Source organism: Macaca fascicularis, chromosome 1 (genome assembly GCF_037993035.2).
Source record: "Macaca fascicularis isolate 582-1 chromosome 1, T2T-MFA8v1.1".
Classification (NCBI taxonomy): Eukaryota; Metazoa; Chordata; class Mammalia; order Primates; family Cercopithecidae; genus Macaca; species Macaca fascicularis.
Window position 1 is genome coordinate 183170935 of NC_088375.1, and position 20155 is coordinate 183191089.

A 20155-nucleotide genomic window follows, 5' to 3' on the forward strand; every position below is an offset into this window, starting at 1 on the left:
GTCAGTGTCTCTCTTGCCTGTCTTTTCCACAGGATTCTTTCTTCCAGGCTCTGGCAAGCACTCCTTCTAGCCCCTTTAGGCCTAGGGGTCGAACCGCATTGTTGCTAGCCCTGAGCATAGCACTGTACTTTATGTTTTCAAAATGTCCTGCCCCAACCTTTGTAAATCGTCCTTTTATTAAATCCTTCTCAAATCATCCCAAATTTGATTGTGCCATCTATTTCCTGCTGGGACCCTGATTAACACACATGCTGTGTTTGTCTTGGGTCTTGGCCTTAGACCAGGCAAACTGCCTTAAAGTTATGTGAAACTATGCTTTGGAGTTTAATTTCCAGGCCCTGACATTTGTGACTTTGGCAACAACATTCTCTTTTGTCATCCTTCATTACCGAGGGAAATACCATGAGAACAACACCATCAAGTGCAGGGTGAGTGTGTGCTGGTCCTCAGCCAAGGGGCAAGGAGATGTATTTTATATGTGTTATTTAATTCTTACAAAATCCTATAAATTAAAACTGTCATCTCCGTTTTGCAGGTTAAAAAGTAGATCTGGAGAAATGCTGTAAATTGCAGGATTTCATAAAGAAGCAGTTGATCCAAAAGCCTAAGAAGTTATATGAGGTCCTCTTGTGGAACAATACTTGGCATGGCCCAGTTCCCCACTGCTAGACATTGGAGAGGATGGGGGAAGGAGGGACTGTTGGACTTAGAAACGGGAATGGGGGGTCAGTTTATCATAGTAACATCAAGTTAGAGACACCTAGGTTGGCTAGAAGATGGTAGGTGGATTTCATCAACAACTCAACAGGCATTCACCAAATACTAACTCTGTGCTGGGCCTTAGGCTGGGGACAGAGTGGGCCAGACATGGGCCTTTGACTTCACAGAACTCACAGTCAATGAAGGTAAGAGCCAAGCAGAGTGACTACCTAGTATGATGGGCATCTGTGGGAGCACAGAAGAGGACCCCTACCCACGCTGGAGGCTTAGGAAGTACTTCCTAGAGAAGAGTTCCCCTGAGCTGCACTTTGAAAGATGAATGTGACTTGATCTTGTGAAGTGATAAGACAATTTTAGGGAGAACTGAATTCTTAGAAAAGATAATCACAGGAGAAAAGTCAAAGCGACTTGAGAAAGAGTAGCACTGCAAGTGGGAGCATAGAGAGAGGCAGGAACCGAGCCTACAGAAGCCCACAGGAGTCGTTGGAGAATGAGTGTTTCACACCCAAAGCCTTCTTTAGCAAGACGGTATAAAGGCTGTACCACGCAGAAGCTCTCTGAGGTCCTCCTCTGGGGCAGGCCTTATGCTGGAAGCTGCAGACACAACAGATAAATCATGTATGACTCCTGTTCACAGTCTAGTGGGACAGGCAGAAAGACAGGTAAGATCAGAGAATGATGAGAGCTGCAGTGCAGGGAAAGATGAAGGCTAGGGAGACCAGAGGAGTGTGTACTAGGAGAAGAGGTCCAGAATCCATATAGGGTTAACCAGAGAAAAGGGTTAAAGAGTATGGTAAGGTTTGTTTGTGACTATGTGGGTGGTGGCATTCAGGGAACTGAGGGTCTGGTGCATTTAATGCTTTGGATCTAAAGATGTTCAAAATGGAACTGAAATATTCCCCCATTCTCTTTATAGATCAATAAAGACACTCACCTGTATACTCTGATTATTCGCTTCAATGCTACTTATGAGGTTAAAATTGACAACCAGCAGGTGGCAGCTGGGAATCTGAAGGAGGATTGGGACTTCTTGCCTCCCAGGAAAATAAAAGACCCCTATGCCTGGAAACCAAGGAAATGGGATGAATGCCTGCACATAGAGGATCCGGAAGACAAGAAACCTGAGATCAGAGGGCGTTTGGCTGGGAAGCAGGTGGGGTCTCAGCTGTGGAAATAGGAGAAGGAGGCTGGGAATGATGGAACAGAGACTGGAGACATCAATCCCTCAAGGAAGTATTCAGCTAGATATTGTTTTCCAAAGAGGCATGGAGGGAAGAGGGCAGCCACTTACTTTTGTTGGGGATCCAGCAGCCTCTGTGAACAGTGTGTTATGATCCCTCTTTTGTGGATAAGGAAACTGATGCTTAGAAAATGAAGTAACTTGCACAAGCATATACGCGTTAGAACCAAGATTTGAACCTACATCTTTTTGACTCTTAAGTTATCAATATGGGGAAGGTGTGGAGTATACTCATTGGCTCATTATTATTATTCTGGAAAGCTGTACTGGATATAGCTATGAATAGAATAACCCTTGCCCTCTAGGGATTCTGAATATAGTAAGGGAGGCGATAAGAAAACAAAGATCAAAATATGTGATCAGTGCTGAGAGCCAGGGAGGCAAGCCAGTGAAAGCCCAAAAGAGGATCTCAGCCCAGCCTGAGTTGAGGTGTAGGCAACGGTCTGGGAAAGAGAAGGAAATGCTTGAGTGAGTGAGTTAACTTAGGAGTTGGGAACATAAACTCTGGGGTCAGGCAGATATGGGTTTGAGCACCACCATTTTCTAAGTATGGGACCCCATCCTACTAGCAGTGAACCCTGCACAAGGAGCGTAACTGCTGTGAAAGTTCAATTTTGCAAACGGGAATTATTTTAATACTTATGTGTGAACATTACTGTGAAGATTAAATGAGCTAATAAAAAATACATAATGTAGTGCCTGGTATATAGGAAGTCCTTAATGTATGGCCTTTATAGATTAATAATATGCTGGATTTCAAATAATAGATTTATTAGAGAAAAGTAAGTGGGAAATTGGGGTGGAGGGAAGACATTCCAGACCCAGGGAACAGCAGAAGCAAAGGCACAGTTGTTAGTTGGGAAACAGCATGGTGTGTAAAGAACTGAAAGCAGTAGTTCAGTATTTGGGGAACATAAGGTTCAAGGTGGGGCATGGTAGGAGATTAGGTTGGAAAGGTCTGTTGGAGCCAGGCCAGGAAGGGCCTCACCCACCACATTGCTACTCTGCAGGTCAGAGCAGGGTCAGTGTCAGGCAGAAGAGATGCTTGAGGTCAGGCAGGGGTCAGCATGGGACCAGGCAGCTGGAGTCCAGCCCCTAAAGAGAGGCCTGCAGAGAGATGGGCAGTTGCCTAGCCACATGTAGGGAGATTTAGCAAAGGGCCCCAGTCCTTGGTGGAGGGAGGTGTAGTAAGGGAATTAAGGCAGATGATCAGGCAAAGTGTCTGGGCCTTTAGCACCATGGAAAAATAAGGGGCTAGGTTGCTGCCATGCCCAGAAGGCAGGCTTAGGGTAGGAAGACTAAACATGGACCCTCCCCTCCTGGTGAGGACCATGCACCTGATGTAGTCAGGGTTGGCTTGGCTCCAGGGCTTCAGGAGAATAGAGATGCTGCAGGCCTCTGTGCTCCCTGTTGAGTGGAATAAGGGAAGATGGAAACTGATTAAATCGACAGGGCACTGTCACAACTATAGCCCCCAGGATAGGTTGCTAACTATCTGTCTTAGAAATCATAAAACTGCTGGGACAGGCTGGGAACCAGAGAAATATCCCAATCACAATTGTGTTGAATGACTGTGAGTTTGGTGGGCTGGCATGGAAGCCTTCAGTCAATCTGGACAAATGGTCACAACCAAAGCGAACTGCCAGGCAGACAGAGCAAAGCCTTGGAGGCTAAACAGCATAGAAATATAAAAGTTGGGGTAGGTTATTTTTGATCTTGTAGATCTCTGTCTTGGGAAATCAGGGGGTCCTGGGGTACAAGGAAGGACTGACGCAGGCCTGGGAGCATACTGGGATACAAAGCAGGTGACCAAGATGCCTTCAAGAAGAGGGACCTAGGCTAAAAGACCTATTATAACAATAAGGGGCCATGATTGTGGGGGAGGTTGTGTCCAGAGACAAGGGAAATTTCCGTCTTATTTAAGCTTAAAGAACTCAAGATCAAAGTGATAGTGAACCCAGAGGAGGGACTGGAAGTGCTTAAAGCCTCTTTGTTTTCTGCCCTATGTTTGTTTACAGGTCCTGAGCTGGATCCTCATATAGATGATGGCGGGAGGGGGCAGACAGAAGTATCCAGGTCCAGCCTGACAGCACTCTGGATGCCCCGTTTCTTTTCTTTTTTTCCTTTCCTTTCCTTTCCTTTCCTTTCCTCCTTTCCTTTCCTTTCCTTTCCTTTCCTTTCCTTTCCTTTTTCCTTTCCTTTCCTTTCTTTTTATGATCTCGCTCTGTCACCCAGGCTGGAGTGCAGTGACATGATCATGGCTCACTGTGACCTCCACCTCCTGGGCTCAGATCCTCCTGCCAGGTGCGTGCCACCTGCTTACCTAATTTTTGAAGTTTTTGGGGGTAGGGACAAGGTCTCACTATATTGCCCAGGCTGGTCTTGAACTCCCGGGCTCAAGCAGTCCTCCCACATTGGCCTCCAAAGTGCTGGGATTGCAGATGTGAGCCACCATACCCCGCCTGGACCCCTAGTTTTATCCCAGCCTACGCATCTACCCTCATGAAGGAATATTTCATTTTAGGACTGGGAAGACTTTGAATACATCCTGGATCCAGAAGCCAAGAAGCTGGACGACTGGAATGAGGCTATGGATGGGGAGTGGGAAAGGCCTCTGATACCAAACCCAAAGTATAAGGTGAGGGGGGTCTCTCTTTCCAATGGGTGTGAGAGATGAGACAAAAGAAATGTAAATGCTAATTGATGAAACAGAAATTCTGAGATCCTGTCATCTTCCTTTCCCTTAAGCCCCCCAATAAGACTGTAGCCTCATCTGAGCCCTGCTGTCAGGGCTATGCCTACATAGGATGGGGTGGACTGGTAAAGGCCAACATTGACAGGTATAGGGCCAGGCAGCCCTGGGCCTGGAGTTTGTCCAGAGTGGTGGAAAGCAGCCTGTCACAGGAGCGTAGTCAAAATAGGACATGGGTTTGGGGTCAGGAACTGGAAGTCTTAGAAACAGGCCAAAAGGAAAAAGGGTAGGACATGAATGAGCCAAAAATGCAAGGGGTAGGGACACTTTTTATTTTATTTATTTATTCATTTATTTTGAGACAGAATGTTGCACTGTCATCCAGTCTGGAGTGCAGTGGCATGATCTTGGCTCACTGCAACCTCCACCTCCTGGGCTCAAGAGATTCTCATGCCTCAGGCTTCAAGCAGCCAGGACTACAGGCACGCGCCACCACGCCCGGCTAATTTTTTGTATTTGCGGTAGAGACAGGGTTTCACTCTATTGGGCCAGGCTGGTTATAGCATATCCACCATCCCTACACAGGAAGCATGGTGGCATCAGCTTCTGGGGAGGCCTCAGGTATCCACAGTGATGGCGGAAGGTGATGGCAGGGTGTCTCACACGGTGGGAGCAGGAGCGAGAGAGAAAGGGGGGAGGTGCTACACAATTTAAAAGTAAGCAGATCTCATGATCACTCACTCACTATTCAGTACCAAGAGGGGATCGTGCTAAACTATTTATGAGAACTCTGCCCCTGTGATCTAATCACCTCCCACCAGGCCTCACCTCCGACACTGGGGATTACAATTCAACATGAGATTTGGGTGGGGACATGATCCAAACCACATCAATTGGCCTTTCTGATTGCATAAGATCAGAAGAATGACAAAATACTAATGCCATGTTCACTGTTTGGTTCTTTGCTTAGGGAAAATGGAAACCTCGGATCATTGGTAATCCCAATTACCAGGGGGAATGAATTCATCTCAAAATAGATAACCCTAAATATAAGCCTGATGCCACCATTCGTCACTATTATAACATTAGTGTTCTCAGCCTGGACCTTTGGCAGGTAAAGCCCTCTGGGCTCAGAGCCACTGAGCCGCAGTTTCTCAGTTTTCACAAAGTAGAAAGAGCCCCAGGCTGGAAATCATAAGACTTGAATAAGTCTTGGTCTTTCTAAGCCTCAGACTGCTGATCTTTTAAACGGGGCCGTCACATTCTTCCTAATAATTATAACAGTTACTAAAATTTGCTGAGTCCCTCTCATGTACCAAATGCTGTACTAAAGACTTTGCATATGCCATTTAATTTTCACTAGGAAGTCTCCTACTTCTTTTTTTTATTTTGGAAAATTTTAATATATTCTCTATTGTTAAGTGCACCAGATGCTGGACTTCTGAAGCAACAATTATACTTCAGCATAATAACATTTTCTACATTTTTTCTGTTAATGTTGCTTATTCCTCTGATTTATCTAGAATCAATGAATCTGAAAAACAAAAAGATTCTTTAAGCACCTGGTAAATTTCGGGTCACACATTAGAAAATGAGCAAGCATCAGTAATATTGATGGGAGTGAAAATATGACATTGCGAAAGTCTCCTACTTCTAAATGTGAAAAGGAGACTCAGAAAAGTTAAATAATTTGCCTGAAGACATATATCTGTTAAGGTAAGTAGAAAAGCTAGAATTTAAGTACAGCTCTTTTTTTGTTTGTTTGAGACAGAGTCTCACTTACTCTGTCATCCATGCTGGAGTGCAGTGGCGCAATTTCAGCTCACTGCAACCTTTGCCTCCTGGGTTCAAATGATTCTCCTGCCTCAGCCTCCTGAGTAGCTGGGACTACAGGCATGTACAACTACGCCTGCCTAACTTTTCTATTTTTAGTAGAGACAGGGTTTCACCATGTTGGCTAGGCTGGTCTCCAATTCCTGACCTCAAGTGATCCACCGCCTTGGCCTGGGATTACAAGCGTGAGCCACCATGCCCAGCTGAGTGCAGGTCTTTCTGATGTCAGATTCAAAGTTCCAGTACTTTACACTGCTTCTGCTGGTCCTACATGATCCTTGGAGGTGCTTCTAGGGATAAAGGGAAGTCAGAGATGTGGTAAAACTCTGAAACATTAAAATCCCCAGACAGATGTTAGGGGTGATTGCCCCAGCCATGATGATAAGTCCTGACCCAGCTTCCCTCCCTCTGCCAGTCATCTTTCCTCTAATTGGAAGGTAAAGAGGAGGGGACAAATACTCCAGCCTTTGAAAAGTTGTCCTCCTCTCCATCTCTTTCTTCTCTGAGACTTATTACTAAAGATGGAGAGGACTGCTCCCCAAATCAGGAGAAAAGAGAGTGCCTCAAGGCCCCAGAGTAAAGGTCTTGGCCATGATTCCTCCCAGGAGTCTGTTAGAAACTATAGTCTACAAAGTCCTGGATGAAGAATTCCCCTGGAGAGGAAGGGAACTCACTTTTGTTAAACACTGGCCTGGGGTCAGTGCTTTACCTACATTACCTCCCCAGATTCTCACAACTCTATCAGGTAAGTACTATTATCCCTTATTATTTCTGCTTTTTATGTTTGAGAGAATTGAGACTCAGAAATCCCAAGTGACATGTCCAAGAGCACACAGCTAACGCATGGTAGAGACATGATTCAAACATAGGTCTGTCTGTCTCTAAAGCCTTTGCTGTAATGATTACACCCACTGTACAACAGAGCCTCTGGAAGCCATAGCCACCTGTCCTTGGGTATATCTTGCAAAGTCCCATGGCCACGGAAATCTGTGTCTCTGATCAGTGATTTCTACAGTTCAGAGCCACCGAAGGTTTCTGGGACTGACGCCCCCTATTTGAAGCTTTCTTGGTTTGTTTATTTATTTTCTACTTTATTTATTTATACTTTCTTGCTTCTCTGGCTCAAGAAGACCAACATAGGAGTAGAATGAGGTCATGTATGTAAATAACCAGGAGCATGTGTAGCGGAGTGGGGAAGGGTTCAGAAGAAAAGGAAGGAAGGGAGGAAGGGACACATTGTATCTTTCTTTTCTTTTCTTCCTCTCTAATTTGAAGAATGTGGATACACTTTGTATTGTTATTTTTTTTTTACAGTTGTCTCTTTTTAATACATAAGGAGAACTTTCCACATCTTGTAAACATATGTGATCATATTAATATGCCTAATCTGATTATTTCATTAAAATGCTTATCTCCCCACTGAAAACATTAAGGTACACATTTTAAACTATATCTTTATTCAAATACAAAATTAAAAGTATTTGACACTAATTGCTCTGGGTTCTATCAACCTCTGCAAGCAGGCAAATCTTAGTATTTGAAGAATTTAAACCATGCCAGAGGAGTGCTTCTCAAACTTTAACATGCATATGAATAAAGTGGGAGGTCTTATTAAAATACAGATTCTGATCCAGTAGGTCTGGAATGAAGCCCAAGAGACTACATTTCTAAAACTCCAGCATTATCTCTTAATTTTGTGAGGAGTGTGTGTGTGTGTGTGTGTGTGTGTGTGTGTGTGTGTGTGTATTTGAGAGAGAGAGAATTCTGCACAATGCAGACATTACCCTTGGGAGCATGTTTTCTTCTAACTTCTAATCAGGTCTGGCACTCACAGGTCCTATTCCACCACCTCCCACATCCCCCGCCCCCGCACTCAGCCAGCACAGAACATCCAGGTTACCACGGGGTCCCTGCACTTTATTGGAAAAGTCAAGTGACTCTCAGCATGGAGATGGGTGGGAATTCCCTCACCTGGTTCTGCCCCAATTTCCAGCCTTCAGATGCTCTGGCAACCCAGATGCCCTCCCCATCCCTCCTTGGTCCCAGCCTAGTAAGATGATCAACTTTCCTGCCTAGTCCCTGACCTCTCCTGTTCCCTATTCTGACACTTCCAAAGACAACCCCTTTACCTTGTTTTCTTTGGTGGAAGTGACTGCATTGTTTTTTTTTCGTTGTCGTTGGTTTTGTTTTTTAAATCAGCACAGAGGCTGGGAGGAGATGGTAGAGAACAAAGAAACGTTTCCTCTTACCATTGGAACTCTTCATGATCTTTGAAGGAATGAGTGTAGTCTAACCACAATGAGTATAACCTAGTCATAATGTCATCACCCAATGGGTTCATCTAACCCACTGCCCGGAAAAGCTGGAGCACTGAGAAGAGCAAGTTTCCACAACAGAGAGTTTGATAAATGCAAAGCTCGCTAAGCGGAAGGATAGGAAATTTTTATTACTCATATTAGCCTCTCTGAAAATTCGAAGGCTAGGATTTTTTTAAGGATAGCTTGGCAGGCAGGGGGCTAGGGAATGGGGAATGCCAATTGGTTGGGTTGAGGGTGAAATCAGAGAGTCAAAACTGTCCTCTTGAGCTGAGTCAGTTCCTGGGTGGGGGCCACAAGGCCAGATGAGCCAGTTTATCAATTTGCGTAGTGCCAGCTGCACTCTGCATCAGAATGCAGAGTCGGAAAAACACCTCAAATACCAATCTTAGGTTTTACAATAGTGATGTTATCTACAGGAGAACTGGGGAGGTGGCCTCTGGCTGCATGACTCCTGAGTCATAATTTCTATTTTGTTAGTTTTACAAAGGCAGTCTGGTCCCCAAGCAAGGAGGGGGTTTGTTTCGGGAAGGGGCTGCTATCGTCTTTTTTTAAAAAAAAAAAATAGATTATAAACAAAATTTCTTCTATAGTTAGTTTGGCCTATGACCAGGAATGAACAAGGGCAGCTTGGAGGTTAGAAGCAAGATAGAGTTGATTAGGTCAGATTTCTTTCACTGTCACAGTTTTCCTAGGTCAGATTTTTCTCACTGTCATAATTTTTGCAAAGGTGGTTACAATAATACAAAGCACATTGATATCCCTACATCGTATGGTCTGTGCCACAGCCCTGTGAGGCCAAGAGGGTAGGACTTACCGTTGCCATTTTACTAATGAGAACACTGAGGACTCAGAGAGGAGACTTGACTTGTCAGGGCCTGTCGCTAACAAGTGCCCAGACCTTTGCTCTTTACATGTTATTACTCAAGTGGGATAGCACAGGTAACTTGCAATGAATTCCTTAGGGCCTTAGGCTTTAGTCGAACACAGTTCACAGTTCTTTTACAGAGAAGATATAAGTAGACCATGATCACCAGTTAGGATGCAGGACTGGCAAGCTCATAGCCCATGAGTTTAATGTAAGGGCAATGGGGGCAAAAGGGCATTAAAAACAACAGCGAGATTAGGAGCAGTTCTCATGAAAGTAGGGAAAGTGGAAAAGCCAACAAATAGACAGTTCTCTTAGCAAGACTGCTGATGACTCAAAAAAAATCCCAAAGGTAAGAAAATATCTTAAAGATGCAGAAGGAATTTTAAAAACCAATTGTTAAAAAATGGCTCATAGCAAAATAATTATCTCTATTCAAAGTGGCTATTTTATCACTTGTTTCTCTCTTGGAGGCAGGGTTGGTTGGGTAATGTAAGCCCAAATAAAAGCCTTTCTATTAAAAACAAGAAAACTTTTTTGGCTATGAAACAGTAAGGCAGGGTTTTTTGTTTTTGTTTTCAATTTTTAGTTTTTGTGGGTACATAGTAGGTATATATATTTATGGGGTACATGAGATATTTTGATACAGGCATGCAACATGTAATAATCATATCAGGGTAAATGGGATATTCATCACCTCAAGCATTTACCCTTTGTGTTGCAAACAATCCCATTACACTCTTTTAGCTGTTTTTTTATTATTATTATTATACTTTAAGTTCTAGGGTACATATGCACAACGTGCAGGTTTGTTACATATGTATACATGTGCCATGGTGGTGTGCTGCACCCATTAACTCATCATTCACATTAGGTATATCTCCTAATGCTATCCCTCCCCACCCCCCACCCACAATAGGACCCGGTGTGTGATGATCCCCTTCCTGTGTCCCAGTGATCTCATTGTTCAATTCCCACCTATGAGTGAGAACATGCCATATTTGGTTTTCTGTTCTTGCGATAGTTTGCTGAGAACAATGATTTCCAGCTGCATCCATGTCCTTACAAAGGACATGAACTCATCCTTTTTTATGTCTGCATAGTATTCCATGGTGTATATGTGCCACATTTGCTTAATCCAGGCTGTCACTGATGGACATTTGGGTTGATTCCAAGTCTTTGCTATTGTGAATAGTGCCACAAGAAACATACGTGTGCATGTGTCTTTATAGCAGCATGACTTATAATCCTTTGGGTATATCTCCAGTAATGGGATGGCTGGGTCAAATGGTATTTCTAGCTCTAGATCCTTGAGGAATCGCCACACTGCTTTCTACAGTGGTTGAACTACTTTATAGTCCCACCAACAGTGTAAAAGTGTTCCTATTTCTCCACATCCTCTCCAGCACCTGTTGTTTCCTGAATTTTTAATGATCGCCATTCTAACTGGTATGAGATGGTATCTCATTGTGGTTTTGATTTGCATTTCTCTGATGGCAAGTGATGATGAGCATTTTTTCATGTGTCTGTTGGCTGTATGAATGTCTTCTTTTGAGAAGTGTCTGTTCATATCCTTCAACCACTTTTTGATGGTTTTTTTTTTTTTCTTGTAAATTTGTTTGAGTTCTTTGTAGGTTCTGGATATTAGCCCTTTGTCAGATGAGTAGATTGTAAAAATTTTCTCCCATCCTGTAGGTTGCCTGTTCACTCTGATGGTAGTTTCTTTTGCTGTGCAGAAGCTCTTTAGTTTAGTTAGATCCCATTTGTTTATTTTGGCTTTTGTTGCCGTTGCTTTTGGTGTTTTAGTCATGAAGTTCTTGCCCATGCCTATGTCCTGAATGGTATTGCCTATGTTTTCTTCTAGGGTTTTTATGGTTTTAGGTCTAACATTTAAGTCTCTAATCCATCTTGAATTAATTTTTGTATAAGGTGTAAGGAAGGGATCCAGTTTCAGCCTTCTACATATGGCTAGCCAGTTTTCCCAGCACCATTTATTAAATAGGGAATCCTTTCCTCATTTCTTGTTTTTGTCACGTTTATCAAAGATCAGATGGTTGTAGATGTGTGGCATTATTTCTGAGGGCTCTGTTCTGTTCCATTGGTCTATATCTCTGTTTTGGTACCAGTACCATGCTGTTTTGGTTACTGTAGCCTTGTAGTATAGTTTGAAGTCAGGTAGCGTGATGCCTCCAGCTTTGTTCTTTTGGCTTAGGATTGCCTTGGCAATGCCGGCTGTTTTTTGGTTCCATATGAACTTTAAAGTAGTTTTTTCCAATTCTGTGAGGAAAGTCATTGGTAGCTTAATGGGGATGACATTGAATCTATAAATTACCTTAGGCAGTATGGCCATTTTAATGATACTGATTCTTCCTATCCATGAGTATGGAATGTTCTTCCATTTGTTTGTGTCCTCTTTTATTTCATTGAGCAGTGGTTTGTAGTTCTCTTTGAAGTGGTCCTTCACATCCCTTGTAAGTTGGATTCCTAGGTATTTTATTCTGTTTGAAGCTATTGTGAATGGGAGTTCATTCATGATTTGGCTCTGTTTGTCTGTTACTGGTGTATAAGAATGGTTGTGATTTTTGCACATTGATTTTGTATCCTGAGACTTTGCTGAAGTTGCTTATCAGCTTAAGGAGATTTTGGGCTGAGATGATGGGATTTTCTAAATATACAATCATGTCATCTGCAAACAGGGACAATTTGACTTCTTCTTTTCCTAACTGAATACCCTTTATTTCTTTCTCCTGCCTGATTGCCCTGGCCAGAACTTCCAACACTATGTTGAATAGGAGTGGTGAGAGAGGGCATCCCTGTCTTGTGCCAGTTTTCAAAGGGAATGCTTCTGGTTTTTGCCCATTTGGTATGATATTGGCTGTGAGTTTGTCATAAATAGCTCTTATTATTTTGAGATACATTCCATCAATACCGAATTTATTGAGAGTTTTTAGCATGAAGGGCTGTTGAATTTTGTCAGAGGCCTTTTCTGCATCTATTGAGATAATCATGTGGTTTTTGTCTTTGGTTCTGTTTATATGCTGGATTACGTTTATTGATTTGCATATGTTGAACCAGCTTTGCATCCCAGGGATGAAGCCCACTTGATCATGGTGGATAAGCTATTTGATGTGCTGCTGGATTCGGTTTGCCAGTATTTTATTGAGGATTTTTGCATCGATGTTCATCAGGGATATTGGTCTAAAATTCTCTTTTTTTGTTGTATCTCTGTTCAGCTTTGGTATCAGGATGATGTTGGCCTGGTAAAATGAGGGAGGATTCCGTGTTTTTCAGAAGGAATAGTTTCAGAAGGAATGATACCAACTCCTCCTTGTGCCTCTGGTAGAATTCGGTTGTGAATCTGTCTGGTCCTGGACTTTTTTTGGTTGGTAGGCTATTAATTATTGCCTCAATTTCAGAGCCTGCTATTGGTCTATTCAGGGATTCAACTTCTTCCTGGTTTAGTCTTGGGAGAGTGTAAGTGTCCAGGAAATTATCCAATTCTTCTAGATTTTCTAGTTTATTTGCGTAGAGGTGTTTATAGTATTCTCTGATGGTAGTTTGTATTTCTGTGGGGTCAGTGGTGATATCCCCTTTATCATTTTTTATTGCGTCTATTTGATTCTTTTCTCTTTTCTTCTTTATTAGTCTTGCTAGCGGTCTATCAATTTGGTTGATCTTTTCAAAAAACCAGCTCCTGGATTCATTGATTTTTTGGAGGGCTTTTGTGTCTCTATCTCCTTCAGTTCTGCTCTAATCTTAGTTATTTCTTACCTTCTGCTAGCTTTTGAATGTGTTTTAGTTGTTTTTAAATGTATAATAAATTACTGTTGACTGTAGCCATCTTGTTGTACTATCAAATACTAGATCTTATTCATTCTACCTAGCATATATATATATATATATATTTTTTTTTTTTTTTTTGAGACAGAGTCTCACTCTGTCACCCAGGCTGGAGTGCAGTGGTGAGATCTCTGCTCACTGCAACCTCTGCCTCCCACGTTCAAGTGTTTCTCCTGCCTCAGCCTCCCAAGTAGTTGGGATTACAGGCATCCACCACCACATCCAGCTAAGTTTTTGTGGTTTTTTTTTTTTTTTTTTTTTTTTTTTTTTTTTTGAGACAGAGTCTCGCTCTGTCGCCCAGGCTGGAGTGCAGTGGCCAGATCTCAGCTCACTGCAAGCTCCGCCTCCCGGGTTTACGCCATTCTCCTGCCTCAGCCTCCCGAGTAGCTGAGACTACAGACATCCGCCCCCTCGCCCGGCTAGTTTTTTGTATTTTTTAATAGAGACGGGGTTTCACCGTGTTAGCCAGAATGGTCTCGATCTCCTGACCTCATGATCCGCCCGTCTCGGCCTCCCAAAGTGCTGGGATTACAGGCTTGAGCCACCGCGCCCGGCAATTTTTTGTATTTTTAGCAGAGACAGGGTTTCACCATGTTGGCCAGGCTGGTCTCAAACTCCTGACCTCAGCCTCCCAAAATTCTGAAATTACCTAATTATGTTTTTGTACCCATTAACCATCTCCACTGCTCACAGCACCTCACCCCTGGTTCCACTCCCCCGCTTCCCAGTCTTTGGTAACCATCATTCTACTCTCTGTCTCCATGAGTTCAAGGCAGCGGTTTTTTCAAAGCCTAGGGGAGGGACATGGGATTACTCATGCTACAGACTTTCCAGCTGATTGTACAACTACGCCCATGAAATTGACTTGATGATTTATTTAACATACTGCAAAAGTAAAAAATTATAAAATGACCATCATTTTGCCCTTTTTGATACATACTCAGATACTGAAAAGTTATGACAATAACCACTAGTGTCTATTGTGTGACTATTAACTGCTAGACACTGTGCTTGACATATATTATCTCTAATTCTCATGAAACTACTCTCAGGGAGTTATTATTTTCCCTACTTTACTTATGGGGACTAGGCTCAGAGGGATTGAGCAAACTTGCCCGATATCACACAGCCAGTATGCGGTTCAGCTGGTCTGACTCCATGGCTTGTGTTCTTTGTATTCAGTTCCTTTCTCATTCAGTAAACACGGAAAACATTACATACGGTGGATTTCATTAATCTTTTCCTTTCATTGCAAATACTAAAAATGTTATTAAAAAATAGAGAACTATAGTACACGATCTACATTGTATAGAATCTGGCTGGGCGCAGTGGCTTACACCTGTAATCCCAGCACTTTGGGAGGCTGAGGCGGGCGGATCATTTGAGGTCAGGAGTTCAAAACCAGCCTGACCAACATGGTGAAACCCTGTCTCTACTAAAATACAAAAAAAAAAATTAGCCGGGCGTGGTGGCACATGCCTGTAATCTCAGATACTCAGGAAGCTGAGGCAGGAGAATCACCTGAACCAAGGAAGTGGAGGTTGCAGTGAGCCAAGATCATGCCACTGCACTCCAGCCTGGGCAACAGAGCGAGACTCCCTCTCAAAAACTAAAAATAAAAAATGAATCTAAATTCTGCTTGCACTTCTTGTTGAAACTTTTCTTTTTCCTATGGTCTTTCAGTTTTTCTGATTAAGGAGAGAACCTTTTTTGTTGCCCAGGCTGGAGTGCAATGGTGCTATCTCAGCTCACCACAACCTCCAACTCCCTGGTTCAAGTGATTCTCCTGCCTCAGCCTCCCAAGTAACTGGGATTACAGGCATGCACCACTATGCCCAGCTAATTTTTGTAATTTTTAGTAGAGACAGGATTTCGCCATGTTGGCCAGGCTGGTCTCGAAATCCTGACCTCGTGATCCGCCCGCCTCGGCGTCCCAAAGTTCTGGGATTACAGGCGTGAGCCACTGCGCCTGGCCACCTTTTTAAAGGCGTCTCTATGTAAGTATCATCAGAAGTAGGCACTATCAATCTGAGCTGGGGCAAGAGCCAGTGGGCACCAATTTGGAGGCTAGCAGAGTGATAAAATTTACTTCACAACCTTTTAAAATAGTGTTCAGAGGCATAAGGAGCACAGAATCTTGGGAAACTAAATTAATTTTGTTCCAGAGCAGATCAGCTAGGGCAGTACAGGATTTTGGACCCTCTGTGTTATTAATAACCCTGTATTTCCTGAGTTATTAATAACAGTTAATTATTGATTATAACCTCTGGGCCAGTAGCCTGGGAATATGCATTTAGCAAGGGTCTCCGGGTGCTTTTTAAGCCCTTCGACATTTAGGTACCTAGTTTTAATAATCCTGTTGTTTTCACTTCAGCAGGTAAAACCGGGCAGCATCTTTAACAATTTCCTTCTTACAAATGAAGAGTTTGCTCAAAAAGTTGGAAATAAGACCCGGGGAATAAGAAAAGTAAGGTATTCCCCCACTCTGCATTCCAGATGTCTGACTCCTCAGTTGTTCACTGTTCTTTGCATTTCAAAAATCAGCCGCATAGTCTTTGTCTCATTTTTGGTCACTTGGCCCTGAGAGGTAGGAGAAGGAACTCATGTTCACTGGACATCTATAATTTTGTACTTGTGGCTCTGTCAGCACTTTCCAAATACTATCGCACTTAGCCCTAAAACAACCCAGCAAGACAGATATTATTACTTCCATTTTTCAGATGTAGGAACTGAAATTCAGAGTATAAAGTACCCAAAGTCATCCGCAGCCTTTGACTTGTTGAAGTTTTGCCTTCCCTTTTGATTCACAAACTATAAGAGTCTCTTATATTTTCTTTATAATTTTACTTTTCATGTTTATTATATTTTTAACCACCTAGAGTCTACTCTTGTATAGGATATAGAATTGTTGAAATATGGTAATTATACTATCCAAGCCTTAATGTATCAGTTTCTGAGAGGAGGATGTTCAAGTCTTCAGCTACAATTATGCATCTATTTTTCCCTGCAGTTTCTCTCTCTGTCTGCCTCTGTGTGTGTATATATAAGTATTTATATTTATATCTACATTTGTAAGAGACAGAGTCTTGCTCTGTCTGCACAGAGTGCAGTGGTGTGATTGTGACTCACTGCTGCTTCAAACTCCTGGGCTCAAGCAATCTTCCCACCTTAGCCTCTCGAGTAGCTACGACTACAGAAGTGCAGAAGTGTGCCACCACACCCAGCTAACTTAAAAACAATTTTTTTTTTGGCCAGGCACGGTGGCTCACGCCTGTAATCCCAACACTTTGGGAGGCCGAGGCGGGTGGATCACCTGAGGTCGGGAGTTTGAGACCAGCCTGAACAACAAGGAGAAATCCCCGTCTCTACTAAAAATACAAAATTAGCCAGGTGTGGTGGCAGATGCCTGTAATCCCAGCTACTCGGGAGGCTAAGGCAGCAGAATCACTTGAACCCAGGAGGCGGAGGTTGCAGTGAGCCGAGATGCGCCATTGCACTCCAGCCTGGGCAACAAGAGCGAAACTCTATCTCAAAAAAAAAATTTTTTTTTTAAGAGATGGGATCTTGCTCTGTTGCCCAGGCTGGTTTCAAACTCCTGGCCTCTCATGCTCATTTTGTGTTTCAGACTACCTACTCTAGTGCATTGATCTAGAAGGGAGCTACTGAGCTCATTTTCTTTTTCTTTGTTGTTTTGGTTTTTGTTGTCGTTGAGACAGGGTCTTGCTTCTTGGCCCAGGCCGGGGTATAGTGGTGAGAATACAGCTCACTACAGACTCAATCCCCGGGGCTCAAGCGATCCTCCTGCCTCAGCCTCTCAAGTAGCTGGGACTACAGATGCACGCCACCATGCCGGGTTAATTTTTTTTTTAACGTTTTTGTAGAGACGGGATCTTGCCGTGTTGTCCAGGCTGATCTTGAACTCCTGGGCTCAAGCAATCCACGTGCCCCAGCCTCCCAAAGTGTTGGGATTACAGAAAATAGGCCTAAGCTTATTTTCTGGTGGACGGCTACAAGAAAGAAGCAAGGTGATGAGTGCTGTTTACTGGCTTCCCCAGCCTCCTAGAACTATTTTATGGGTGGAGTGATACTTGGGGCAATGGCCTCATGACCCTGACAAGCTCTATCCAGATATCCTGGTTCTGCAGGAAGGTCCATTCAAAAGCAGGTTGTGGCCAATACTTGATTACTCAATAGGCGGATTAAGCTTATGCTTAGAGCACCCGCAAAAACACAGGCCCAAAAAAAATTTGCTTGTTTGTTTTTTAAAGAACTTTGATACTTAATATTTCCTTAAAAAAAAAAAAAAATAGAAAGACCAGGCGTGGTAGTCCACGACTATAATCCCAGCACTTTGGGAGGCTGAGGTGGGTGGATCATTTGAGGTCAGGAGTTCAAGACCAGCCTGGCCAACATGGTGAAATCCCATCTCTACTAAAAGTACAAAAATTAGCCAGGCACGGTGGCGGGCGCCTGTAATCCCAGCTACTCAGGAGACTGAGACAGGAGAATCACTTGAACCTGGGAGGTGGAGGTTGCAGTGAGCTGAGATGGGGCCACTGCACTCCAATCTGGGCTACAGCGTGAGCCACCGTCTAAAAAAAAATTGAAACAGTCATTCTGGGAAAAATTATTTGACCTTGTAATACTTTTTAGTCTGCTTTTGTCTTGTTTTACTTTAGGATTATATCTAAAATTGTTTTGTGAAGGTACTTTTTCGTATTGGTTAAGAGTTTGAATTTTGGAGCTAGACTGCTTGAGTTCAAATCCAGGCTGCATTATTTAGTAGCTGTATGAACTTAGGCAAGTTATTTAACCGCTCTTCATCTATAAATGGAGAATAATGATAGCCTCTATCTTATAAGTTCCTGGTATATAGTAAGTGCTCAATACATGGTAGTTATTATTATTAAACCATACATTCACTTGACAAGTACTTGAGTACCTGTTCAAAGCACTGTTTTAAATGCTGGGGTTATAGCAGTGAAATAAAACAGAGAAGTTTCTACCTTCATGGGGCTTACTTTCAGTTTGGGGAGATCGACAAGAAAAGTGTAAGGAAGTCTGAATCTCAGATCCCTCATCTAGAAAGTAGAACAAGTAACACACCTCATACTTTGCTGTGAGGAATGTAAATAACATGTGTAGATTGCCTATTATAGCACTGTGGTTAGCAATGCAGAAGGCATTCAATAAATGTTTGCTAAACTGGAACCAATTTTATTTATGAACAAACTACACACACACATACACATTTCTATTCACCCTACACATGCTGAAACTTTGTATATAAATAAACACTATCCCAGAAATCTTAACACTGTTGGAAGGCTGAGCACGGTGTCTCGTGCCTGTAATCCCAGCACTCTGGAAGGCTGAGGTGGGTGGATCTCCTGAGATTAGGAGTTCAAGACCAGCCTAGGCAACATAGCCAACCCCCATCCCTATGAAAAATACAAAAATAAAATTAGCCAGTTGTAGTGGCGTGTGCCTGTGGTCCCAGCTACTCAGGAGGCTGAGGTGGGAGGACCGTTTGAGCCCAGGACGTAGAGGTTGTAATGAACCAAGATGGCACCATTGCATTCCAGCTTGGATGACAGAGTGAGACCTCATCTCGAAAAATAAATAAATAAATAAATAAATAAATAAATAAATAAATAAATGATTATGGGAAGATGTCAGATATTTCTAAAGTTGGTTAACTTTGTTTATACTATCGGTAAATTATTTTGAAATTCCACATTCTAAACAGGACCTAAGAGAAGCAATGGAGAGAACTATATGAAGAAACTGGAAAAAGAAAGCAGGCAGAAGAGGCCAAGGAGAAAAAGGAAATGGAGGAAGAAGAGGAAGATGGCATTTGGGGAATTGAAGAAAAGGGAAATGAATTGGATCCCACTGCAGAGCCAGGAAATGACAGGCAGATGCAGGAACATGATGCTGACAGAGCATTTCTGGATAAAAATGAAAGAGTCCTTGTTGACCAGAAGGATGAACTGTAACTGGGATTATAGAGGCAAATGTTAGGAGGAGAAATATTCATGAGGTTGGTACAAATTGGGGAGCAAAATAACTTACTTTTTTGAAATAAACTTTGGATTTGTATTTCCATCCCACTCCCTTTGCTCTGTGAGACCTGGGGAAAGTCACACTGCCTCTTGGGGCTTCTATTTCCTTATTAGTGGAAAGGGAGTGATCATTTCTCTTTTATGAGGTTGTAGGGATTAAATGAACTAATGTATGTAAAGTGCCTGATACAAATATGTAGTCAAAAAATGGTTGCTATCACTACTATCATTATTATGGAGTTTATGAAATTAGTTATCAGTAAATAAACTTCTGTATAAACTTAATCCTCACTTTCAATTTATCCCAGGACACCCAAGGATTTTATTTTGTTTAAATGTATGGGGCCAGGCACAGTGGCTCACGCCTGTAATCCCAGCACTTTGGGAGGCTGAGGTGGGTGGATCTCCTGAGGTCAGGAGTTTGAGACCAGCCTGGCTAACATGGTGAAACCCCATCTCCACTAAAAATACAAAAAACTAGCTGGGGTTGGTGGTGGGCACCTGTAATTCCGCTACTTAGGAGGCTGAGGCAGGAGCATTGCTTGAACCTGGGAGGCGAGGTGAGCCGAGATTGCGCCATTG

The 20155-nt window shown here is 42.8% G+C and overlaps 1 protein-coding gene and 1 long non-coding RNA gene across 2 annotated transcripts; both read left to right on the forward strand.

The window, feature by feature from the left end:
- The first annotated feature begins 535 nt into the window (after window positions 1-535).
- Window positions 536-4599, forward strand: LOC123566782 (calreticulin-like). Its single transcript, XM_045371134.3, has 4 exons — window positions 536-905; window positions 1637-1873; window positions 3979-4264; window positions 4485-4599. Exons 1-3 carry the CDS (start codon window positions 777-779, stop codon window positions 4000-4002), a joined length of 390 nt encoding a protein of 129 aa, XP_045227069.2. The 5' UTR covers window positions 536-776; the 3' UTR covers window positions 4003-4264; window positions 4485-4599.
- Window positions 4600-5622: 1023 nt separating this feature from the next.
- Window positions 5623-19855, forward strand: LOC107130264 (uncharacterized). Its single transcript, XR_010578540.2, has 3 exons — window positions 5623-5766; window positions 6176-6368; window positions 19258-19855. It is a non-coding gene; the product is annotated as an uncharacterized lncRNA (long non-coding RNA).
- The last annotated feature ends 300 nt before the right edge of the window (window positions 19856-20155 follow it).